The sequence below is a fragment of the Xiphophorus hellerii genome, chromosome 14 (genome assembly GCF_003331165.1).
Source record: "Xiphophorus hellerii strain 12219 chromosome 14, Xiphophorus_hellerii-4.1, whole genome shotgun sequence".
Classification (NCBI taxonomy): domain Eukaryota; kingdom Metazoa; phylum Chordata; class Actinopteri; order Cyprinodontiformes; family Poeciliidae; genus Xiphophorus; species Xiphophorus hellerii.
In genome coordinates, this window is record NC_045685.1 from 4,191,605 (window position 1) to 4,210,950 (window position 19,346).

Consider the following 19,346-nt stretch of genomic DNA (forward strand, 5'->3'; position numbering starts at 1 on the left):
CTGATCTTTAGCCACAACCGCCACGCGGCATGCACACACAGGCAAGCCAACTCTAAATACAGTCACACACTCAGCCCAGACATACCCTAAAATCATATAGCCTCTGCATTTAGAGAAGTTGCACTCTCCCAGGCAGAAGCAAAATTATGATCACGTTAAAGGAAGTTGAGATTTTACACTGCCAAGCAATTATTTGAGGGGTTTTTCCCCTGACGAAGAAATGACACAAAGGCGGCCCGACAGAAGGGGGGTTCGTGTCCACTACTGGACAGATGGAGGGAGAAACATGTCTGGAATAAGCGATGTCCGGTCCAAAGCAGCTGGGGAAACTGATATCTGTTTAAAATGTTATTATTCTGTCATTTAGTGGTTCATTCTTTACTTAGTGTTGGCTTTCTCAGAGTAGATGTGCCATCTGTTTTATGTACAAAAGTTTCTTTATATGCACTCCTTTCACTAAAGTGCCATAGTTATCATGGGAATCTCCACACAGGTAGATCCATAATTTTTTATTTTATTTTTTAAAGTCTGTGTAACTTTGTGTTGTCGCCAAGAAGGTTTTACAAAAGAGAGAAATTGGGTTTCTAACTTGAGATCTTAATGAAATCAGATGAAAATGAAATCTTTTTGGAGAAGGTTACACGAGTATTTATCTCACAAGATACTAAGTTATGTAAAGCATTCAGTTTCTGTTAGTGAAAATATTACAAGATGTTCAAATGATTAAAAAAAAATCTTTGTGAAGGACTTCTCTAGCTGTAATAGCTGTAATACTCGATGTGCATCGCGTTATTTTCAATACGTTTGTGTTCGTACTCACCCCCTGGGGTCCTAAAGACACACCGAGGGAATGTTTCACTTCCTCATGGTCTCGGATAATTGCTCTTTAAAACTAACCGTTCTGCTCTTTGACTGGAATCCCAGCTTCTAGAAGCTGAGTAGTCAGCTATCCCTGCAGGTATCCCTGCGCTTTTCCGCATAAACAAATATGCCTACGATAGTTTGATCGTTCTGCATGCCGAGGGGAGCAAAAAGTTCGTCGAGGGTGTTGTGACAAGAAGGGGAGGACTGCTGGCGGTTCACAATGAAATGATGCAATTTGCGTCATGCGACTGCGACATGAACTGCTTTAGATAATTTCAGCCCGACCAGAGCCCATCAGGTTTATCATCACGCATAATTGCTACCAAATCCCACAGTTAAGCATGCCATTCATATATGTTTAAAATTTCAAGGTATGTTGATCTAGAATGCTCTGCAAAACTGAAAATCATGGATGTTATGTACAGCAGATTTGTGTAAACAACACTTTTTATAACCAACATGTTGTGACGGTAGGTGGTTTCAATACGATTGGAACTGGGTCACGGGCTGCATTTCATCTGCAGATGGAAATGTAAATTTTCTAAATATTAGTCAGAAAAATAAAACTAAAGGGAAGTTAAAATCCCCCAAAACTAATCCAGTACGACTGCTTTGAATCTAAATCAGGGGGAAACGAAGTGATTCACTTTTTGGCTTCAGCAGGTTTGTATTGTATTAAATCAGTGGCACACATAGTGCTGTACCATCAGATTTTTCTGCCATCTGTTGGTACATGCAGTGATCTTTTTTTTTCTGAATGCATGAAACACCGGTGGATATATTATCGGCCTGTACTATTAATTGTGGCTTAGTCTGATGCCTGTGCTCCACATTGAACCGTTCACTGGTTTTATTACTTGCAGCTATAAAACCGGTTCAGTGTAACATTAGTCCAGGATCCCAGTTGTGATTTCATAGGTAAATAAAAAACGGCAGTTGAGTTTTTGTGCCACTTAAAAAAATCAGTATTAAATTTTTTTTTTTAAACTCTGACAAGTCAAATCAATCAATCAATTTTATTTAGAGTATTAAATATATTTTATTACACTGAGGTGAGTCAACTCTCTTGCCAGACATGGCATTTAACAAAAATGCACAGTGATTATAACATAATTAAAAATAATCAGGTGCTCACTACTTCAAAAATTGTAAAATCAATCAAACAAAAAACACACAATCTTAAATATAATATCCTCATCCGGACAAAATAAAAAAATAAACAATATTAAGACTATTTTAGAACCAATTTTGGAAACTTACAGCAGCAGGAGTAGAAATAATTTTTATAGCACTTAGTTTTACATTTTGTGATTAAATATCTGAGTCCAGGTGGATCTGAACTCTCCTGCAGTGGATGAGACACATCTTTTAAAATAGATGCAGATGACCTTTGCACCCACCTCAGTTACTACTGGACCATTTCACTAATTGATTCAGGTAGTTCTTGTGACATCAGCACTGTACATTTCCAACTATCCATCTATTTTTTATACATAGAATAGAATAGAATAGAAGTACTTTATTCATCCTAGCAGGGAAATTACTTCAACACACACGACGGGAGCTGCGTCTGCAAGCAGCCAGCAGTGCCGGCGCCATTTTTTGAATATGCTGATACATGCTGATCCTGGCAGGTTATCATTTATTGTGATAAATTTCTTATCATGATAAGAATTTAGATTTATTGTTCTCACAATAAATTCCGATTAATGATGTTTGAATTGTCCATATTGTCAGGATTGTTGGTTTTACCATTTTCCTCACTGTTTGTTCAATGAAAGTATCACTAAATATCAATTAATTTGAAGACCAAGTTTTAGTGATACAAATGACACTTCTTTATGTGACTGAGGTCTTAAAAGTTTTTTTACAAATAGGAATGTTTTTTCTAAGACCAGTATTTATGTTAGTGGGGTTTGATTGCTGCCATGCAGTTACCCAAAAAAGAAGGAATGAATAGCAGTTATTAAAATAGTGTGATAAAACTTTAAGTTCTTATTGCCCACCTCATGTCACTAGTTTATTACAAAGACACATGGTTCAAGCAAAAATTTTACTTAGGAGATCAATCAGTCTCCTAACAGTCATGTTGTTGGACTGTGGGAGGAAGTTGGAGTACCCGGAGAGAACCCTCGCTTTCACAGGGAGAACTTTCAAACTCCATACAGAAAGACCCCAGGCTGGGATTCAAACCAAGGGCTTGTTGCAAGGCAGCAGCGTCACCAACAGTTCCACTGTCAGCCTCGCTGTATCTAAAATCCGAAACTATAACCCTTAGTACAGCTTCCTTGAACGTCTTGACTCTCCTTTTTCTCAGTCATGCACACCTGCATCACTGAAAAAGGGTTTTTGACATAATTCACATCCTCAATTTACATGCAGCTTTCTCTCTGTCTCTCTCTTTCTTTCACACTCATTCACAAACTCACATTAACTTCCTCCTCTTCACGTAGACTGTGGATAAATTAGATGTGATTGGGGAGGCATTATGAACTCTAGGGGTGCCTTATACCCTAGAGCTCTGCAATCTGGCTCCCCAGAAAGATGATGACTCTGTTTCCTCTTTCATTCCTCTCTCCCCACCCCATACGGAGCTGACTTTCTCTTTCTCTCTCGCGCCATGCTCTGTTCCCTCTCGCTCCCCGGTGCTATTGTTGCGCCTTCATTGCGTATAGAAATTGTATTTAAAATCCTTAAATCCTTGTCAGAAATTCTCCCTGTGTGCAAGAGATTACTGTGAGCCAGTATTATTCTGGAATGGCTTTAGCAGGCACTCTCCCTCCCCACCAACCTTTCAGCATGTACCCCAATTATTAGCTTCACAATAGCGCGCAGAAAGGAATCATTTTCAGTTCACAGTAAACCTGTAAATCAACCTATGAAGTTGTTGCACGTAGAAAGATGAAGCCCTTTAAAAAAAAAAAAAAGATTGAATACCGCTGAAGCTAGTTTTAAAGGTGTAATCGCAGTTTGGTGGCTGGGGAGGGATTTTGTCACAGCGAGTGACTAGTACTGACACCTCCTTTGTGCGCCACATGCATCTCTTTTCCATTTAGTTTCAGCCCAGCGAGAGCAGCCCACTCCCGGGGGCAGTTGTCCGTGGCTCCGGGTTAGGGCGCCCCCTCGTAAACATTGCGAATGAGGTGGAGACGAGGCCATCTGGCCCAGACAGCTGGGACCACAGCTGCAGGGACAGACAGTGACAGCTGACTCACCGCGCAGTGTTAGAATGCAGAGATGGATGGATGGATGTCTGCAGGGCGGGGGGGAGGAGACGAGCGAGTGAGCAAGCTAGATAGGGGGAAGGCGTTCCAGCCCACAAGTCGTATCCCTAGTTTGCATTTCGATGATGTTAGCGTGAAGCAAAAGAAGGCGGAAAAAAAAACAAAAAAAAAACCCGCCTGAGGAAGATCTACAGACTTTGGCAGGTGTTATGGATTATTTTATGTTTAACTTGTGGAACAAATTAGCAGCGCTGCTCTTGGTGTGATGAATTCTGCATTGTAGCAACCATTTTCAGCCTCCACTTAATAATTTATGTGCATGCATTAGCATAACAGACCTTTAAATAAATGAGAGTAAAACTGCCCAGAAAAAGTAAAAGACGTGGGATGAGCCTCCCGGGTGGGCTCTGCTGAGGCTTGTTGATTATTTAGTTTAAAAGTAGTTTTTAAGGAACATCGACCGCGGCCGTACCTGGGGCTGCATGGAGTCTCATACGTCCTACTTTGTCAATAGGAGGATGTCGTTTTAATGCCGCGTTTATTTGTTAGAATGGTGTTGATTTAGCTGAGAAAGCACCACTGCAGCAACAAACTCCTGCTGTGTTTAAAAATGTAACATCCCAGCCTAGTGATAGATATCACACCTGTACAGTTATCAAACACGATAGAGAGTTGACCCTAAGGGTGTTCACACCTGATAGTCCGGTAGACTCGGTTCGATTGGGGACCAAAATTGGAACATTTGTTACATTTTCAGCTGGTGAGGTTCACTTTCAACACTGCACTGTGTCAAACAAACCAGACCCTTTGGGAAAACCTGTTCACCTCTCAGAACAACTGAAGGACACAACAGGAAAACCTCTGAAGAAGATGCTCAATACAACTTCCTTCTTCGAGAAATGTAAACAAAGCGACATTAGATTTTAATTATTGCAGGATTTCTTTTTCGTCAATGGTAAAAGATTGTAAGCCATTTCTCCTTGCTAGTGCTAGACTCACGCATTTGTTTTGGTTGTATTTACCCAGGATGCCCTGGGCTATAGTCCACTTCCTGGTTTTGGAGCAGCCTCTGGTCCGCTTGACTTTCACATATGCATTCCAACGAAAACAGAGTTCATTTGAGCTGAACCGAGACCTCAATTTTTAGGCGGACCAGAGTTTGATTACGCATGGACACCTCTCCAAACAAACCAGATTTTTGGCGTGGAAAACACGAACTGAACGGCTTCGTTCAACTTCCTCTGCTGCCATTGCTAAAACTACAACCAGACTACTATTTGACGTTGTCGTTCACAACTTCGCCATCTGATTGCTGATTGGCCTGGTTGGAATTCTACCTGTGGAACCCAAGTCAATTGGAGGAAGTGTAGACTGAGCCATGAAGCGAGATTAGAATCGAGCGGAATTGCTTAGGAAAGCGACGGCCAGGCTACAAACAAACTAGGGTTCGATTAAAGCAGACTGAAGTGGTGTAGAGTGGCAGGTGGATGTGTTGAGAGTCCGATCTCTGGTAGGAGCTCAGGGAAAACGACTGTCATGGTGTTGTGGAAAAGGAACGTGGGCGGTGGGCTGATTAATGTAATTTTTCCGCATCTCCTTGCTTTATCCTGCTAACTCCCCTTGAGGACGTATCATTCCACATGATTAAGATGTGCTCACCCATCCATGTGAAACAGGAGACTCCCCCCTTCAGCTAGTTTATCTTTAGTCTCCTCTTTCCAGCTGAGGCATCGTTTGCCCACAATACACGGTTTACTTTAATCCAGCCTCTGTAATTATCTAAAACACTCCCCCCCCCTTTTGTCCCTCACGTCTTCTCATCCTGCCCAATTCCTTTTCATTTCCTCCTTTCTCTCTCTCTCTTTTTTTGGCTTTATTGATACCGACACGTTAAACCTCTGTCATTATCCCTCCCAGTTACCGTTAGCCTGATATCATGTGCTGCAAAAATCCATTTAACTAGATTTTCTACATTTCATAACGAGTGAAACCACAATGCCATTAGTGGATTCCTTTGCCTATAGCGTTGTCCTCTAATGCATTGGTCTATTCTGGATAGATGGCTCAATATTTTTTTGCCCCCTCTCCATCCATTTTCCATTCTACTATTTTTTTTATTTTATTTTTGCGGCTTGCTCTCAAGGCTTTGTTGGGTAAATGTGTGCGTCTGACTACCAGCAGGATAATTGATGCTGGGTTTGTGGAAAACCAATAGATTTTAATTAAAAAAAAGAACTCCCCGAGAGAAGCATATTAACGTAAGTAAATAAACACGAATCACATTACGTCTATAGGACGGCTTTACTGTCTTTTCTTTTCCCCACCGAAACAAAGCAGCAGAGTTTGAAACTCGCAAAGCCGATTGGTTGTAAGGATGAGCGTCCCTGCAGCAAGAAATATATATAGTTTCAATTGCGCTGCTTAAATGAAAAATTAATGAGAACGTAAGACCAGTTAGTTGATACAAATCAGTAGCTGGGTACTGTAATAATCTCGCGTCCAACTGCGCTCGGTCTTGCAAGCACAGTTTGATTGCTGTGTGTGATCTATGCTCACTTGGAGACAGCAAGCTCTTCTCTTTCCCCCATCATACATGTGTTGTTCTCAGACGATGGTATTTTGTCAAGAATCTCGAGCAGTTTTCTAAGAAGATTACAACTTGACGCTGGAGGACTGATTCAGGCAAAGCTGTAAAACTGGGGATTAACCCGGCTGATGATTGAAACAAATTGACATCTTGGACAATGAGGCACGGAGAGGAGGAAACACATGAAGGATTTGTTGTGAAATGAACAGTTTAGACAATTGGTTCTCGAAGTTGATTGTTCAAAAGTCCAAATCCAATTTCTCTGTGGGGTCAAAGGTTTAAAAGAATTAGCGGTGAGCAAATCCTAATTTATTGAGTTTCTTTTTTGGCAAAATAGATATTTTAAGGCCTACTATTGTTGGTTTGTAGTCCTGTGCTTCTTTCATTCCTTTCAGTAGAGCGTCATGAGTTATCTAATTGTGACAGGATTCCAGGTTGTTTTGGTTTTCTCCAGTGTTTATTTGTGCTCATTCCTTATTCATTGTTTTCTTCCTGTTTTTTTTGTTTTCCTAACCTATTTATTTACAATATGATTAGATTTGGCTCCGTCAGTTCATTTCTTGCTTAGGACCGTTTCCTTCAGGTTTGTGTTTTTGTTTGACGTAGATTCTGTTTTTTTATTAATCCTGTTCATCTTTCTCTCTCCCTCTGCCGGTCAGCCTGCTCTCCTTCCCAGCTGTTTCTCAATTCCTTGTTTGCCTTTGCCTGCTCCCTTCTCCAGCTGCATCTACTTACTTGTGATTAGCTCTTGTTCTCATGTAATTGTCTACTCCCTCCTCAGTGTATACACAGCTTCCTTTCTGCAACATACTGATTCATCTGTCCTTATCTGCGTTTCTTTGCCTATTCCCCAGTTCATCTTTTTGCCCGATGTCTTCCCACAGTTTCTTTCATTGTAAGTTCCTTGTTTGTTGTTGTTTTTTTCATTGAAGACTTTGCTTTCAATTACACTCTACATTTGGGTCCTACCTCTAAAGAAATGTGACAAATTTAGAAAGAAATGTCCATGTAAGTCTAATAAATGTAACTCCACGAATAACGTGTATTTCTTTGCATGCAGTAATGATAAAAAAAGAAATGAAAACACTCTGAAACATCAAAACAGCTGTAGAAGCAAACCACAGTGGACTCTGTGGTTGTCTGCTTTCAATGAGCGTTCTAATTTGCATTAATGTTATGTTTTGTACAAATTCCATTTGCAAAGTCAAAATTCTAAATTACCAAATTAAGCACATTTTCTAACTACTGTACCAAACGGTTAGTGAAGCCGTGTTAAGACATATTACAGCTGGTGAAAAATAACGCAAATGTATTGAGGTCAGTGGTTTGGAAACTCTCTTACTAATTAGTTAAATTAAAGTTCAATAGTCTGTCTCAGTGGATCTTCTAAACAGTCTACTCGGCTTCAAACATGGGTTTACTCACTTTTAGAAAAGCTCTGTAGTACTCATCAATAACTTGACTAAAACTTTGACTATGACTTGTGTCGTAGCAGCGTGCTCCTCTGTCCTTTACATGTCTATTTCCTCAGTGTTAATTAAATGAACCCTAAAAATAAGTTGAGGATTGGGTCTGAACTGACTGGTCCTGATTCAGATCAAAGTCCAGTGAAGTTATCAGTTTGACCTGCGGTGATGACCAGCATTAGCCTTGTTTTACTCCATACTCCAGCTTTTAGCCTCAGTCTGGAGGCATTTATTGTAGGCTTCGCTACAAAAAATTTATTAGGGTTCGGTTAGTGTTTCCTCTGACCATATACTTGTGCAGTTTGATATTTTGAAAATAAATTTGATTGATGCAAACAAATCAATTTTGGAAAAAAAGGTTTTTTATGCTATAGGATGAGGTGGTTTTTGGCTGTACCGAAATGTAAGCGCAGCTATTTATAATAGTATTCTTTGGTTTTGCACTAGATCAAGCTAAAACTTTACTTCTGCACTGTGTGAGATATGCTTTATTTCGGTCAGCTTTCTTTCAACCCATATGCATTGTTTAAATATACCCATTTAAATAAGGGCTCTGTATGGCAAAGCAGTTTATACTGCACTCTAAATTATTTTGTTCTGAAATTTCTCTTTGAGTCCAAACATGAAATTCCACTTCGGAAAGTCCAAAAAAAGCTCTCCAGCTGTGAGCAAAATAATTCACTGATACTCCCCGTATAGCGCCACATATGGTGCACATAGTCTTATGACCTTTTGGGGGATTACAGTGTTTGATGGGTAACAGAACACATTAATTAACTAACATAAAGACATAAATTGATTCTGACTAGTTTTATATTCATATGGAAACTGTTATCACTGAAACACTGTGATAGCTGAAATATTTTGAATAAGCCAACCGGGGGGAATTTTGACCACATGAAGGAGGTAGGAAAATGACACTGACTGTGATGAAGATTGCAATCCTAAGGGAATCGATTCAGAAAACAAGCAGTGGCAATTAATAAATCATAGGGTTTAAAAACCCAAAGTACAAAAATGGTGGCAAGACATGCTGTTTTGGAGTCATACAACAGATCCAAAGGAGGTCTTAAGCCTTTTGACCTATTTTCAAACACTTAAGTCAGCCCTCAAACCCCCAAATTTTGCACATGGTTAACACTGTCAGTGACATTATATGGATTATTTACTGAAGTTGACAAAACCCAACGTAGCCAAAGGAAATGAAAGAAAGAAAAGCAGCACAAATGCAAGCGTCAAGCTCCTGTTGGTATTTCCCTTACTAGCAAAGGAAAAGGTATCAATTTGAAAGTCACTTTCTTCTTTGAGACATTAAAAAGCAGCGCCACAGATAAAACAACCCACAGCTGTGCCTCTTTTTGTGTAAAAAAAAAATAAATTAATTACCGTTTAATAACATGAGAAAACGGTACAAAACGCAAGCAGTACGCAGGCGGTGATGTGTCATGTGGCTGCTGCGTGAAATTCAAAGTCTTGGCTTTTTTGGTTTTCATGAAAAAAAAACTCTATAAAGCATCACAAAAGCAGAAGAAGAACCACTAACATGCCTGAATGGAGTCCTGATTTTGATGGGTTAAAGTTATCTAACGTTATGGTTGCGATTAGTGTTAATGTGTTAAACACACGCATGGAATCTTGTCTGATGCATCCAACACTCCATGATAAGAGCATCTAACTTTGTTCCCTAATTCTAAAACAAGTCTCCCTGCAGCGTCCTTACATAAGCAGCCCTCGCTGGGCCCTTAGTATGGCAGAAAGCTACTGAGTAGAAATGGGAAAACTGGTGTTAAAGATTTATGATTTGCTTTTTTTGTGGTGTACGTCTGAACTCACTAAAGAGAGGAAACTTGTCCCGTTATTCTAGCTTTTGTTTTTCGACACAAAAAATTGCAAGTCTGCTCTTGCCTTCTTTTTTTCCTCAGTGTCTTTCTCAGTTTTTTAACAGGCCCATACGTTAACATTACCTCTACTGCTAAACTCGCTTGGAATTTCCTCCTTGCACTTAAAAGAGAGAGAATCCTCTTACTTTGTATTTGGCTTCTCAACAACTCGAGATGTCTGAAGTCTAATTAATTAGGTGTGTAATCATAAGAATGTTTCCTTGGGATTAGAGTGTAGAGGAGAGGCTTTGATCCCACATCTGTCAGTCAGCTAAGCCCACCTTCTCCATCTATGACCGTACTTTCCCCTGAAGGATTTCTGGAGTCTGTAATTTCTCCGGCAGAACGCTCAACGTCTGAAGCCTGGTAGCTTTTAGCCTTTTTGAGATGCGAGTCATTGCATCATACGGCAGCTGCGCTGACACGACAGTTGCCAGAGTGTGTGTTGCGGTTTTTATTCATGCGTGCGCGTTGAGGACTGATTGTTCACCGGCGTGTGTGCGTGCGTGTGTGTGTGTTTTCGTGTTCTGTGCTGCTTGTTTCTTCTGTTGCCGTAGGGGAGTTCAGCAGCAGGTGTTGGTACACTCCTCTGTGTTTTTTTTTCCTCATAATGAGTTCCCAGTCCACACACTGCCCTCCGAAGGTAACGTTGTCATTACCAAAGAAAAAAAAAATCAAATAATGAATAATTGTCAGAACATTGAGAAGCTTTGTGTTTTCCTGGCTCTGAGTTCGGGAGTTCAGCCTTAGCGCCGGATCAGAACTCTTGTCCTGGTCACCCTGGGCGATGTTTCCTCCCTCTATCAGCAAGCACAGCATCTCCGGTCTCCCGGGGGACCCTCCCACCTGGCTGACTGGCGTGAGCGTGTTTGCCTGTTGTGTGTGTGGGTGCGCGAACACATGAGTAATAGCCCAGGCTCGGCTCTCTCCATCAGCGCAGAGGACGTCTCCTGCCTTTTCTCGGCTTCGGCCATTTTTCTTGCCTCTTGTCTCCCGTGCTGAGCTCCTGTCCCAAATACGATCTTTATCAGCCCTGATTTATCTCGTACACAATCTACCCCGCCACCTTCTGTTTTTCTTATTCCGCCTCATTTCTGCTTTCTTTCTTTATCTTGTTTTGTGCAAATTTTCCTCACTTTTGAAGTTCATTTTTCAGATTTAATGGGAATGATTGAGACTTGCTCTTCATCTTCTTTTGTCATCTCAATGCATCAGGCTTTCTGAAGGGAGATGTGGGAGATACTTTGAGTACATTTATGTTGTGAACAAAATGGAAAGAACACTGAGGAAGAGCAAGAGCTTTGCTTCAACAACCAAAATCACAATCTTTGATGTAGATGATGTTATTGAATGAGGAAGGCTTAAAGTTGGCTATTTTCAGGCCCAATAAGCTCTTCAAGGTAGATCGATTTGTATAGCATGTTCCAGCGAGAAGGCAGTTCAGAGTGGTTTACATAACCCAGTAAACAACCAAAAAAGAAACATTAAATACAGAGGCAAAGTAAAAGTAAGAAAAAGTTGCAATCCAGAACAGAATGAATCTGCTTTCCAATTATTAATCAAAGGCAACTCTAAACAACTTCACTTTAAGGAACTCAGTGTTTCAGCTGCTTTGCAGTTTTCTGGAAGTTTGTTCCATCTTGGAAGAACATAGCAGCTGAATGTTGCTTCTCCATGTTTGGTTCTGGTTCTGGGGATTCAGAGCAGACCAGAACCAGAAGACCAGAGAGGTCTGGAAGTTTGATACGGCGACGACGGGTTTGTATTTTTTTTTGGTCCTAAATTAACAAAGATATTTTGAATTTGTTTTCTGAGCATGCATTAGTTTCTCATAATCTTGTTGAGAACTTGCTCCTTCTTCATGTGATAGAAGGCTGACTTTGTAATTGTCTTTATTTGTGTCTAGAAGTACAGAGACACATTCATCCCCTACTCTGAAATGTTGTTGTACTCTAGAAATGGACAGTCCAGTTCAAGAGCCCCTTCCTTTGGCCAAGGTGATATCTGGCCTTTGTTTAGACTACCTGATGAGTTTCAGAGACAGAGAAGAGCAAAACTCCATACTGGAGGGTTCTGACTCTATTATAGACTCTATTATACCCTACACCGCTAACTTTAAATAAAGGTTGTCTTTCTGCCACATAAAGAAGTACTCTATTTAAAACAAAACGTTTTTTGACTTCAGGTAGAACAGCGTTTCCCTGTTTGTTTGGTAACTACATGCCTTCCTGCTTCACTACGTCTGATTCAGCTGATTGCAGTTCAGCAAACACCTGCCAATTGAAATCACCTGGACTGAAGCGAGGAAAACATGCAGGACAGTGTGCCTTGAGGACCAGGGTTGGGAAACACTGATGTAGAGAACATTGCCTCTGCTTCGAATATCAATAGTTGTTCACAACAGGAAGGCAGAACACATATTTTAAGTCGTATTATGCTACAGTTCTTGGAATCAACTCAGATTTCTAACAAAGAAGTTGGAGATCGGACACTAGATTGGACTAGTGACAGAATTGTGATGGGTAGCGTGTGAATCTTTAGGACATGTTGTCACTCAGCAGAGTGATCAGTTTGAAAATCCGCAGCTTCTCTACAACGTGTTTAACTATCGTACACAACATCCATGCGATTCTTCCATCATTTCTGCATGCGTCCTCTTCTCCTTCGTTCCCCTCCCACTCGCCCGCTCCTTCGCTCTCACTTTTTTTTCTCCCTCTCTGCTTCAGGAAGACAACCAAACACACACACACTCTCTCTCTTTTTCTCTCTCCCTCTCTCTCCATCACTGCGCTGCCCTGTGTATCACATTGACGGTCTTTGCTTCCAAAGGATCTAAATGTGTCTACCTTATCCTTCTTTTCCGACTCTTATCGTAGGTTCTTTTTGTGTTTGTTTTGCTTTTTGGTAGCTATTTTTCCCCCCTCCTTTTTGGTTTGCCAAGTACAGAGCTGTATGCAGTTTGGGGTGGAAGGAAGAGTGGAGGTGGGGGGGTGGGCACCCTGGCTGACTCGATCGGAGGAAAAGGAGATGGGAGAACTGCGCGGGCAGGAAGGATGTGCTCGTTGCTGCAGCTTCTGATTCAATTAGCATGAATTTCACAGCAAAGGCAGCAGCGGCAGCAGCATCCCCGTCAGACCGTCTGAGTGAGCCAGCAGCGGCAGCAGCTTCCCGCGTCGGCGCTCCATCAAGGGGACCCGCAACTGTTTCCCGTCGGTTTCCCACCTTGGAGAGCGGTCTTTGAAGCAGCTCAGCAGCGGCTTCTCAAAGCGAGAGGAGGGAGCAAGTAGGACGGAGCTTGTTTGTCAGTCCTAGGATGGGAAGATTGTTGAGATGAACTGAACGCCAGGCACTTCAGCGCTTTTGGTTATGGTTTAATCCTGTTAAGCTGTTTTTCTTGGGTGCTGTTCAGCATTCTATGACCCGTATTGATTTATCCTGCCAGAATAGAGGGGAAGGATTTCAACACCACGCTTGGAAATAGCCAGCTGTTTTTGCTCCAGATTTCTCCTTTGCCCTGGAGTGCTTCATTTTATTTCTTAATCTGTGTTTTTTCTTCTCTCGGCTCCTGACTGAAAGGTTTTCATAGCTCCCTCAAGGATTCTATAAAAAAAACCCCCAAAAAACCCAGAACCGGATTTTGGACGCTTCGTAGCATCCTTGTCTGCTCCTGTTTATTCTGCACTCTGGTTTTATTCAGATGTTTTCTCGTTCTGCTGCCATAAATTGTGTCGGGCACACTAAGCAGAGATGGTAGACTCGGATTATGGGAGGAGAAAACCTCTGAAGATCTCCCCAAGGCAATGGGAATCCTGAAGAACAATTGACTGAAAGATCATCGCAGACAAGTGTCTAAGATGGAGTCCCATGTTTGCTAAGTTAGTACTTGTCGGCTGAGATTCTGTTTCGACAGTCCCATTTATTAGATTTAATTAGCTGTTTTAGAGTAGCAGTAGGAAATTGGTTTTAAAGGATCAAGAAGCTTCTGGATATCAATATTTGACTCCTGGAGATTTTTCATCTCAGAAAGGATCTTGTATTTTTTTTTTCTTCTTCAGTGATTTTATTTCCAGTCATTTTTGGGATTTTCAAGCAACGGATCTGCTTTTGATTTTTTTGTTCCCCCTTTCTTGGCTTATTCTTCTTTTTAATCTGTATTTTCTGTTCCTTTATTTATTTATTTATTTATTTATTTTTTTGTCCAATCCCAGGCTGGTAGGCTGGGGGGGATCATGGGCCCTGGATTCCTTTGAGATGTTCACTTCCTGTTTGTGTCGCATGAGGGGGAGAGGCCTGCCCTTCTTCTCAGGCCCCGCCCCCATGGAGCAGGAGGTGGAAGTGGAGGTAGACGGAGGGTTGCTATTGGTGCCCAGGCAGGGTGCGGCGGCGTCCCCCGTGGTGTGGGCCAGCCCTGCCCTGCTGTTCCGGCTGGTGCTCTCTCTGGCATTGCTGGTGTTCCCATGTCCAGCCGTAGCCGCCCGAGTCTCCTCCTCCCTCAGCACCACCCACCATGTTCACCACTTCCACAACAAGCATGGCACTGTGCCCATTGCCATCAACCGGATGCCCTTTGTGACACGTGGGGGCCATGGTAAGACCTTTGTTTTTCTGCTTATCTTTGGCGATTTGTTTTGTGAAGCCGCCATTGAGAACCACATCTGCATTAGCAGGACTTGGAAGATCTCAAGTTTTGGGTTGACTTAATCTTCTTAGGGCTTGTTGTGAACATAAATTATCCTCTCTAAGTAACCAATTCAACCATTGGAATGGTTGTGATTTCAGAAACAATGAGATGACCCCAAGCTTCAACAAGCAGTCTCCTTGGCTTCCTCTGCTTCCTGTAGAGGATAGCCTCCTGGCTCATGGCTCTGTTGGGTGATGTTTCCACTGCCTGTTCCCTCCTGGGCTTTTTCCACCAGATCCCCAGCCAGCTGGGTTCTGCTACTTGCCTTTCAAGTTCAGAGTCCATCTTGAGCCCATAGGCTTATGGAACTGTGGCAAATTTAAATCCATGTAATCACTCCAAACAGTGAATAATGGTGGTCAGGAAAAAGAATGGTATCAAACTGGGTTTCAGGACGGTAGGTGTCACGTGACGCCTATTAGGGTTTTTTGTCTACTGAGGGAAAAAATCCATAGATAATTGCCTGAGCACATCATATTTTGTCCTACTTTCTGCAGCATATGTCTTTGGCTCAGTGCTCTATGGCGCATCGGCTGCTGTGCTTTTCTTAGCCTAAGCTGTCAGGGACAAGGCAGGGTTTCACACTGATGAACGCTTTGATGTTCCCCAACTCAAGCTTTTCTTTGCAATTTTTTTTCCCCTCCTTTTCCTGTGCTTCATTACAACCTCGCTGACAGGAGATGCTAATAGCACATATTGATTCCTCAGCGTGTTCATGCTCATGCTGCCCAATTTAAATTCACTTAGTGAGTCTCCACAGCTTGTCTAGTCCTCTAACTTCCACTGTCTACCTCTCACTTTTGCCAGAGTGTACCTGCAGTCGGCGGGGTGTCGGATTCGCCCGCACAACACCGACCCTCAGTAGTCGCTGGGTTGCCTTTAGTCTCTGTAGATGTGTTCAGTTCACAACTTCCATCCCCAGGGCTCAGGACTGCATTACACTTGTGACATGAGCCCATGTGTTCCCCAGCTGAAGTAGTCTTGAGCTCACTAATGAGATTTGGTATTTGGCATTGAGGCTAAAATAATTGCATAATGGCCTGTGTTTGTATAGCATTTCATCAATGTCGAGTTCTTCTGAGCTCTTTACACTGCAATCATTAACCCATTCATACACACGTTTACACGCGCTGATGTGAATAATGTGATGAGGCAATGGCAAATCTCCAAGCTAATCTGGGTAACATTTTAATTGGCATAACTTCACCAGATCCTATCATCGTGCTTTCTGATGCTTTAAATATTAGAAGAGCAGTATTATTTTTTTGAGCTTTCATGTTATAAAGTTTTTCCTCATCAAAAACATTCCTGGAATGTTGGCTTGATTCTTTCATGCATGTTAGATAGATCCTTTTATCCCATACAGCAACCAACCATTCAGCTGAGCAAAACACCTGGTTGGACCTAGCCCCGCCTTCAAAGCGCAGCTCCTCCTCGGAGCTACCCAGCATCCGCCTCACAGAGCAGCCCTCCAGAATGAGCTCCTTCAGACTAGCCAACAACAAATAGCAAGCACTTGGTGGAACTGCACAATCTGCTGAGCTCTTTATACAAACTGCTTTTCAGTGCACTGCTGGTTTAAAAAAAAAAAAACATTGTTAAAGGGTTAATATAGGAGCCATGTTGTAATGACTTCCTGAAGGCGGAGTTTCAGAAAGAGGAGGAAGCATTAAAGAAACCGAAAAAGCAAAATTTCTTTTTAAGTCATTTTTGATATATACATTTTTATAACAACTAAAGGTAAGAGTTACTTGATTGTGCTATAAAATAGCATCAATGGAAAACATATACTGTCCCATTAAGGTCCCGGACAATCAGTTTAGTAACGATTTTCAAACATATTCTTCACCAGTGTCCATTATAAAGCTTTGACGTATTAAATTCCAAAACTTTTAAACAGATGTTGCATTCAGTTCACTGGATTGCAATTCTCTGTCTGCTGTAAAGACCAAAAATCCCCTCATAATAGACCGGATTGAAAAGACTTAGAAGAATTCTACCGAAGGCTTTGTTATCCTACTGTTTATTTGATGTTACTTGGGTTGCTTATGCATGAGAAGATGTCATTTTTCCAATAACATTATTCAGAGTTTTGCTTCTTAAAAGTATTCAGAAATCCATTTCTTTCTTCTTCCCCCCCCCCACCAACACTTTAAAAGCATTATTTAAAATTGTTTCTCTCTTAACACGACAACCCTTGCCACTTTCTCCTCTTCATTTTCTCTTCCATCTGGCATCCATAATTGGATTGAAGCTCTAACATCTTGACTTGCTCGGCTGTTTAAATTGACACAATCAGCATAAAAATGATTTTTGGGGTCTCTCTGTAGATTTATAACCCTTTCACAAATTGAGCCTGGAAAAGGGGGGCTGCGTTTCCATCGCAAATTTAGCTTAAGCTCAGTGGTGGATGACGCGTCGTGCTAATGCAGCAGCCTGTCAGGCTTCCATCATGTAAACTCATGCAGATAAAAGTACATGTCTACGTGAGAAAGTTGAACCAAGATTGAGATGATGATTGGTTGGCTGTGTTTGCTGTTCTTGTTGCTTTTCTCCCTGGCATTTGCCGTAGCAGTTAGTAATATACTCCTACACAGCAAACGCTGCGGCTTCTCGGTTCATTTGTGTTGTTTTTAGTAGCACACTCCCAACATTTTCATTATCTGCTACAAGAAAGCACATACACACATACACGCACGCCCCCACACACAAGCGAATGCTCCTCTCATGTGGGGAGTCAAATACAGTTACCATCATAAATACCTCCATTTCAGGCTGGCAAATCGTGTCCTTGTCTGAAATGCCAGCTCTCCACATATTGTCAGCCAAGTGGCGCAGCATATTACGAGTGCTAATACCCCACTTGGTGATAAGAGCCCACTCACTTCACAACATTTCCAGTAGCCAGTTTTCTCCACTGTGTCCCAAGAATGTAGACGAGCCTCTTTGCTAATTTCCGTACCACCACAATTGTGCCATCTTACATCTGTTTGTGTCGTAGCATATAAGCGCCAGATTCGTCCCGTTTGCAAAGCAGCACCTATGATTCATTTAAGCTGTAATCGTGGCCCTGAACCAGATTCGAGAATGTTGGCATATCGGGTCCATAACATTCAAAGCTCTGTCCTTATCTGGGGTTTTCATCCCACAGTGTGATTATGATGCTGCCTCTGTCTGGATAAGCTCTTGGAGAGCCATGCTGTGCTCGCTTGGTAGTACACACCCACCCATTTATGAATAAAGAGCAACACAGGCAGAAAGACAACAGACTTGATACAGCATGCATGTTGGAATCGTTAGCCATGTGAAAAACATTGTTGATATTCCGCTCATGTAGAAAAAGACACAATTTTGCAATTGTGGTGTTTCTGTTCAATAAACAAGTTTGTTCACACAATAAGTCTTCAACAAAACCTGATATTTCTACTTCTTCCTATCTTCTTATTTGTCTTTTTTTTGCCAGTTTAACAACCGGTTGTTGGTCACATGACACATGTGACTCGAAAAATGTGTTTTCGTTGCAGTTTGGCGGAGTAAATAAATTTTGATACAGCCGAAAAACTACCGCATCCCAGCTGCAAAACTTTGTAGTGAAAAACTATTTTTTTCAAAATTGTTGTTTCCATTAAGCAAATTTATGTTCATAATTCCAATTTGCACAATATTAAGATCAATGGAAACGCAGCTGCTGTGTTTTTGTGACTACCATATATCCAATGTGCTAAATCTGTAGCATAAACTGTTTAGCATTAATAAGTGAAGCTAATCAATTTAACCATGCCACGTTCTGCTGAAAGAACCTTCACATAGGCGTTTATTCGGTTGTTACATTAATACTTACCAAGTACATCAGATTTTCCGCAGCATGTAGCAAGAACATTTTAGTTGTTCAGTAAGTTTTGTCTTAGTGATTCTACAAAGCACACCTCTAAGTCTCATTTGGTCATGTCCATAAATTCCGAGGTATTTTCATCGCAGAGGTAAAACCTACATCTTGACATCTGAATAGGCAGCCAATACTAGAGCAAATTATTATGCCTCATGTCAAATCTCACTCAATCTCACTCAGGTGTGTGACTTACTTCCTCCACACACCTCCTCGAATGTCTTGGAATAGAATTAGTGTCTAATATAACCACCTTCTACAATGATTTTAATGGTTTAAAAAAAACAACATTTCTGCATCTGTATGCGAAGCGGTTTTGTGACAGTTGGTTCAGATGCCCGCAGTCTCACCCGTATTGTTTTGATTACAGCTAATTAGAGATTCCTGACCACTGAGGTGTGACATTTGACAGAGCAGTCTGCTCGGCTATAAGTCACACAAACGTTCGCCGCTTTCTCATTATCTGGTTTACTCCTCTCTTTTTCGATCAATGAGGAGAATGATGATGGCTCTTGTTGCGAGGCGTACATATAAAATGCCCTGTGAGGCTTTCCAGCAAATGTGCATTGCATCAAAATGCGCTCTTACATGAGAGGATTTTTTTTTTTTTTTAGCACAACCAGCAATTCACTAAAGAGTTACTGAAATTAGATGAATTAATCACAAACTTTGATGTATTTTATTGGGATTTTATATGATAAATTTTTTAAATCTGTACTTTCATTTAAATTAAAGAGATCCAAGAGTATTCTGATTCC

At 41.4% G+C, this 19,346-nt stretch overlaps 1 protein-coding gene across 9 annotated transcripts in view; it reads left to right on the forward strand.

The window, feature by feature from the left end:
- Window positions 1–19,346, forward strand: part of nrxn2b (neurexin 2b) — an 813,260-nt gene that overhangs the window by 508,479 nt on the left and 285,435 nt on the right. Inside the window, exon 1 of one of the 9 annotated variants that reach the window (XM_032584261.1) lies at window positions 12,778–14,609. The exons of 7 other annotated variants lie outside the window; for them this stretch is intronic. In XM_032584261.1, coding sequence (XP_032440152.1) covers window positions 14,273–14,609 — 337 coding nt within the window. In that variant the 5' untranslated portion in view covers window positions 12,778–14,272. Of the gene's footprint in view, window positions 1–12,777; window positions 14,610–19,346 lie in introns of those variants that run through there. One more of the 9 variants, XM_032584260.1, reaches the window with a different exon arrangement.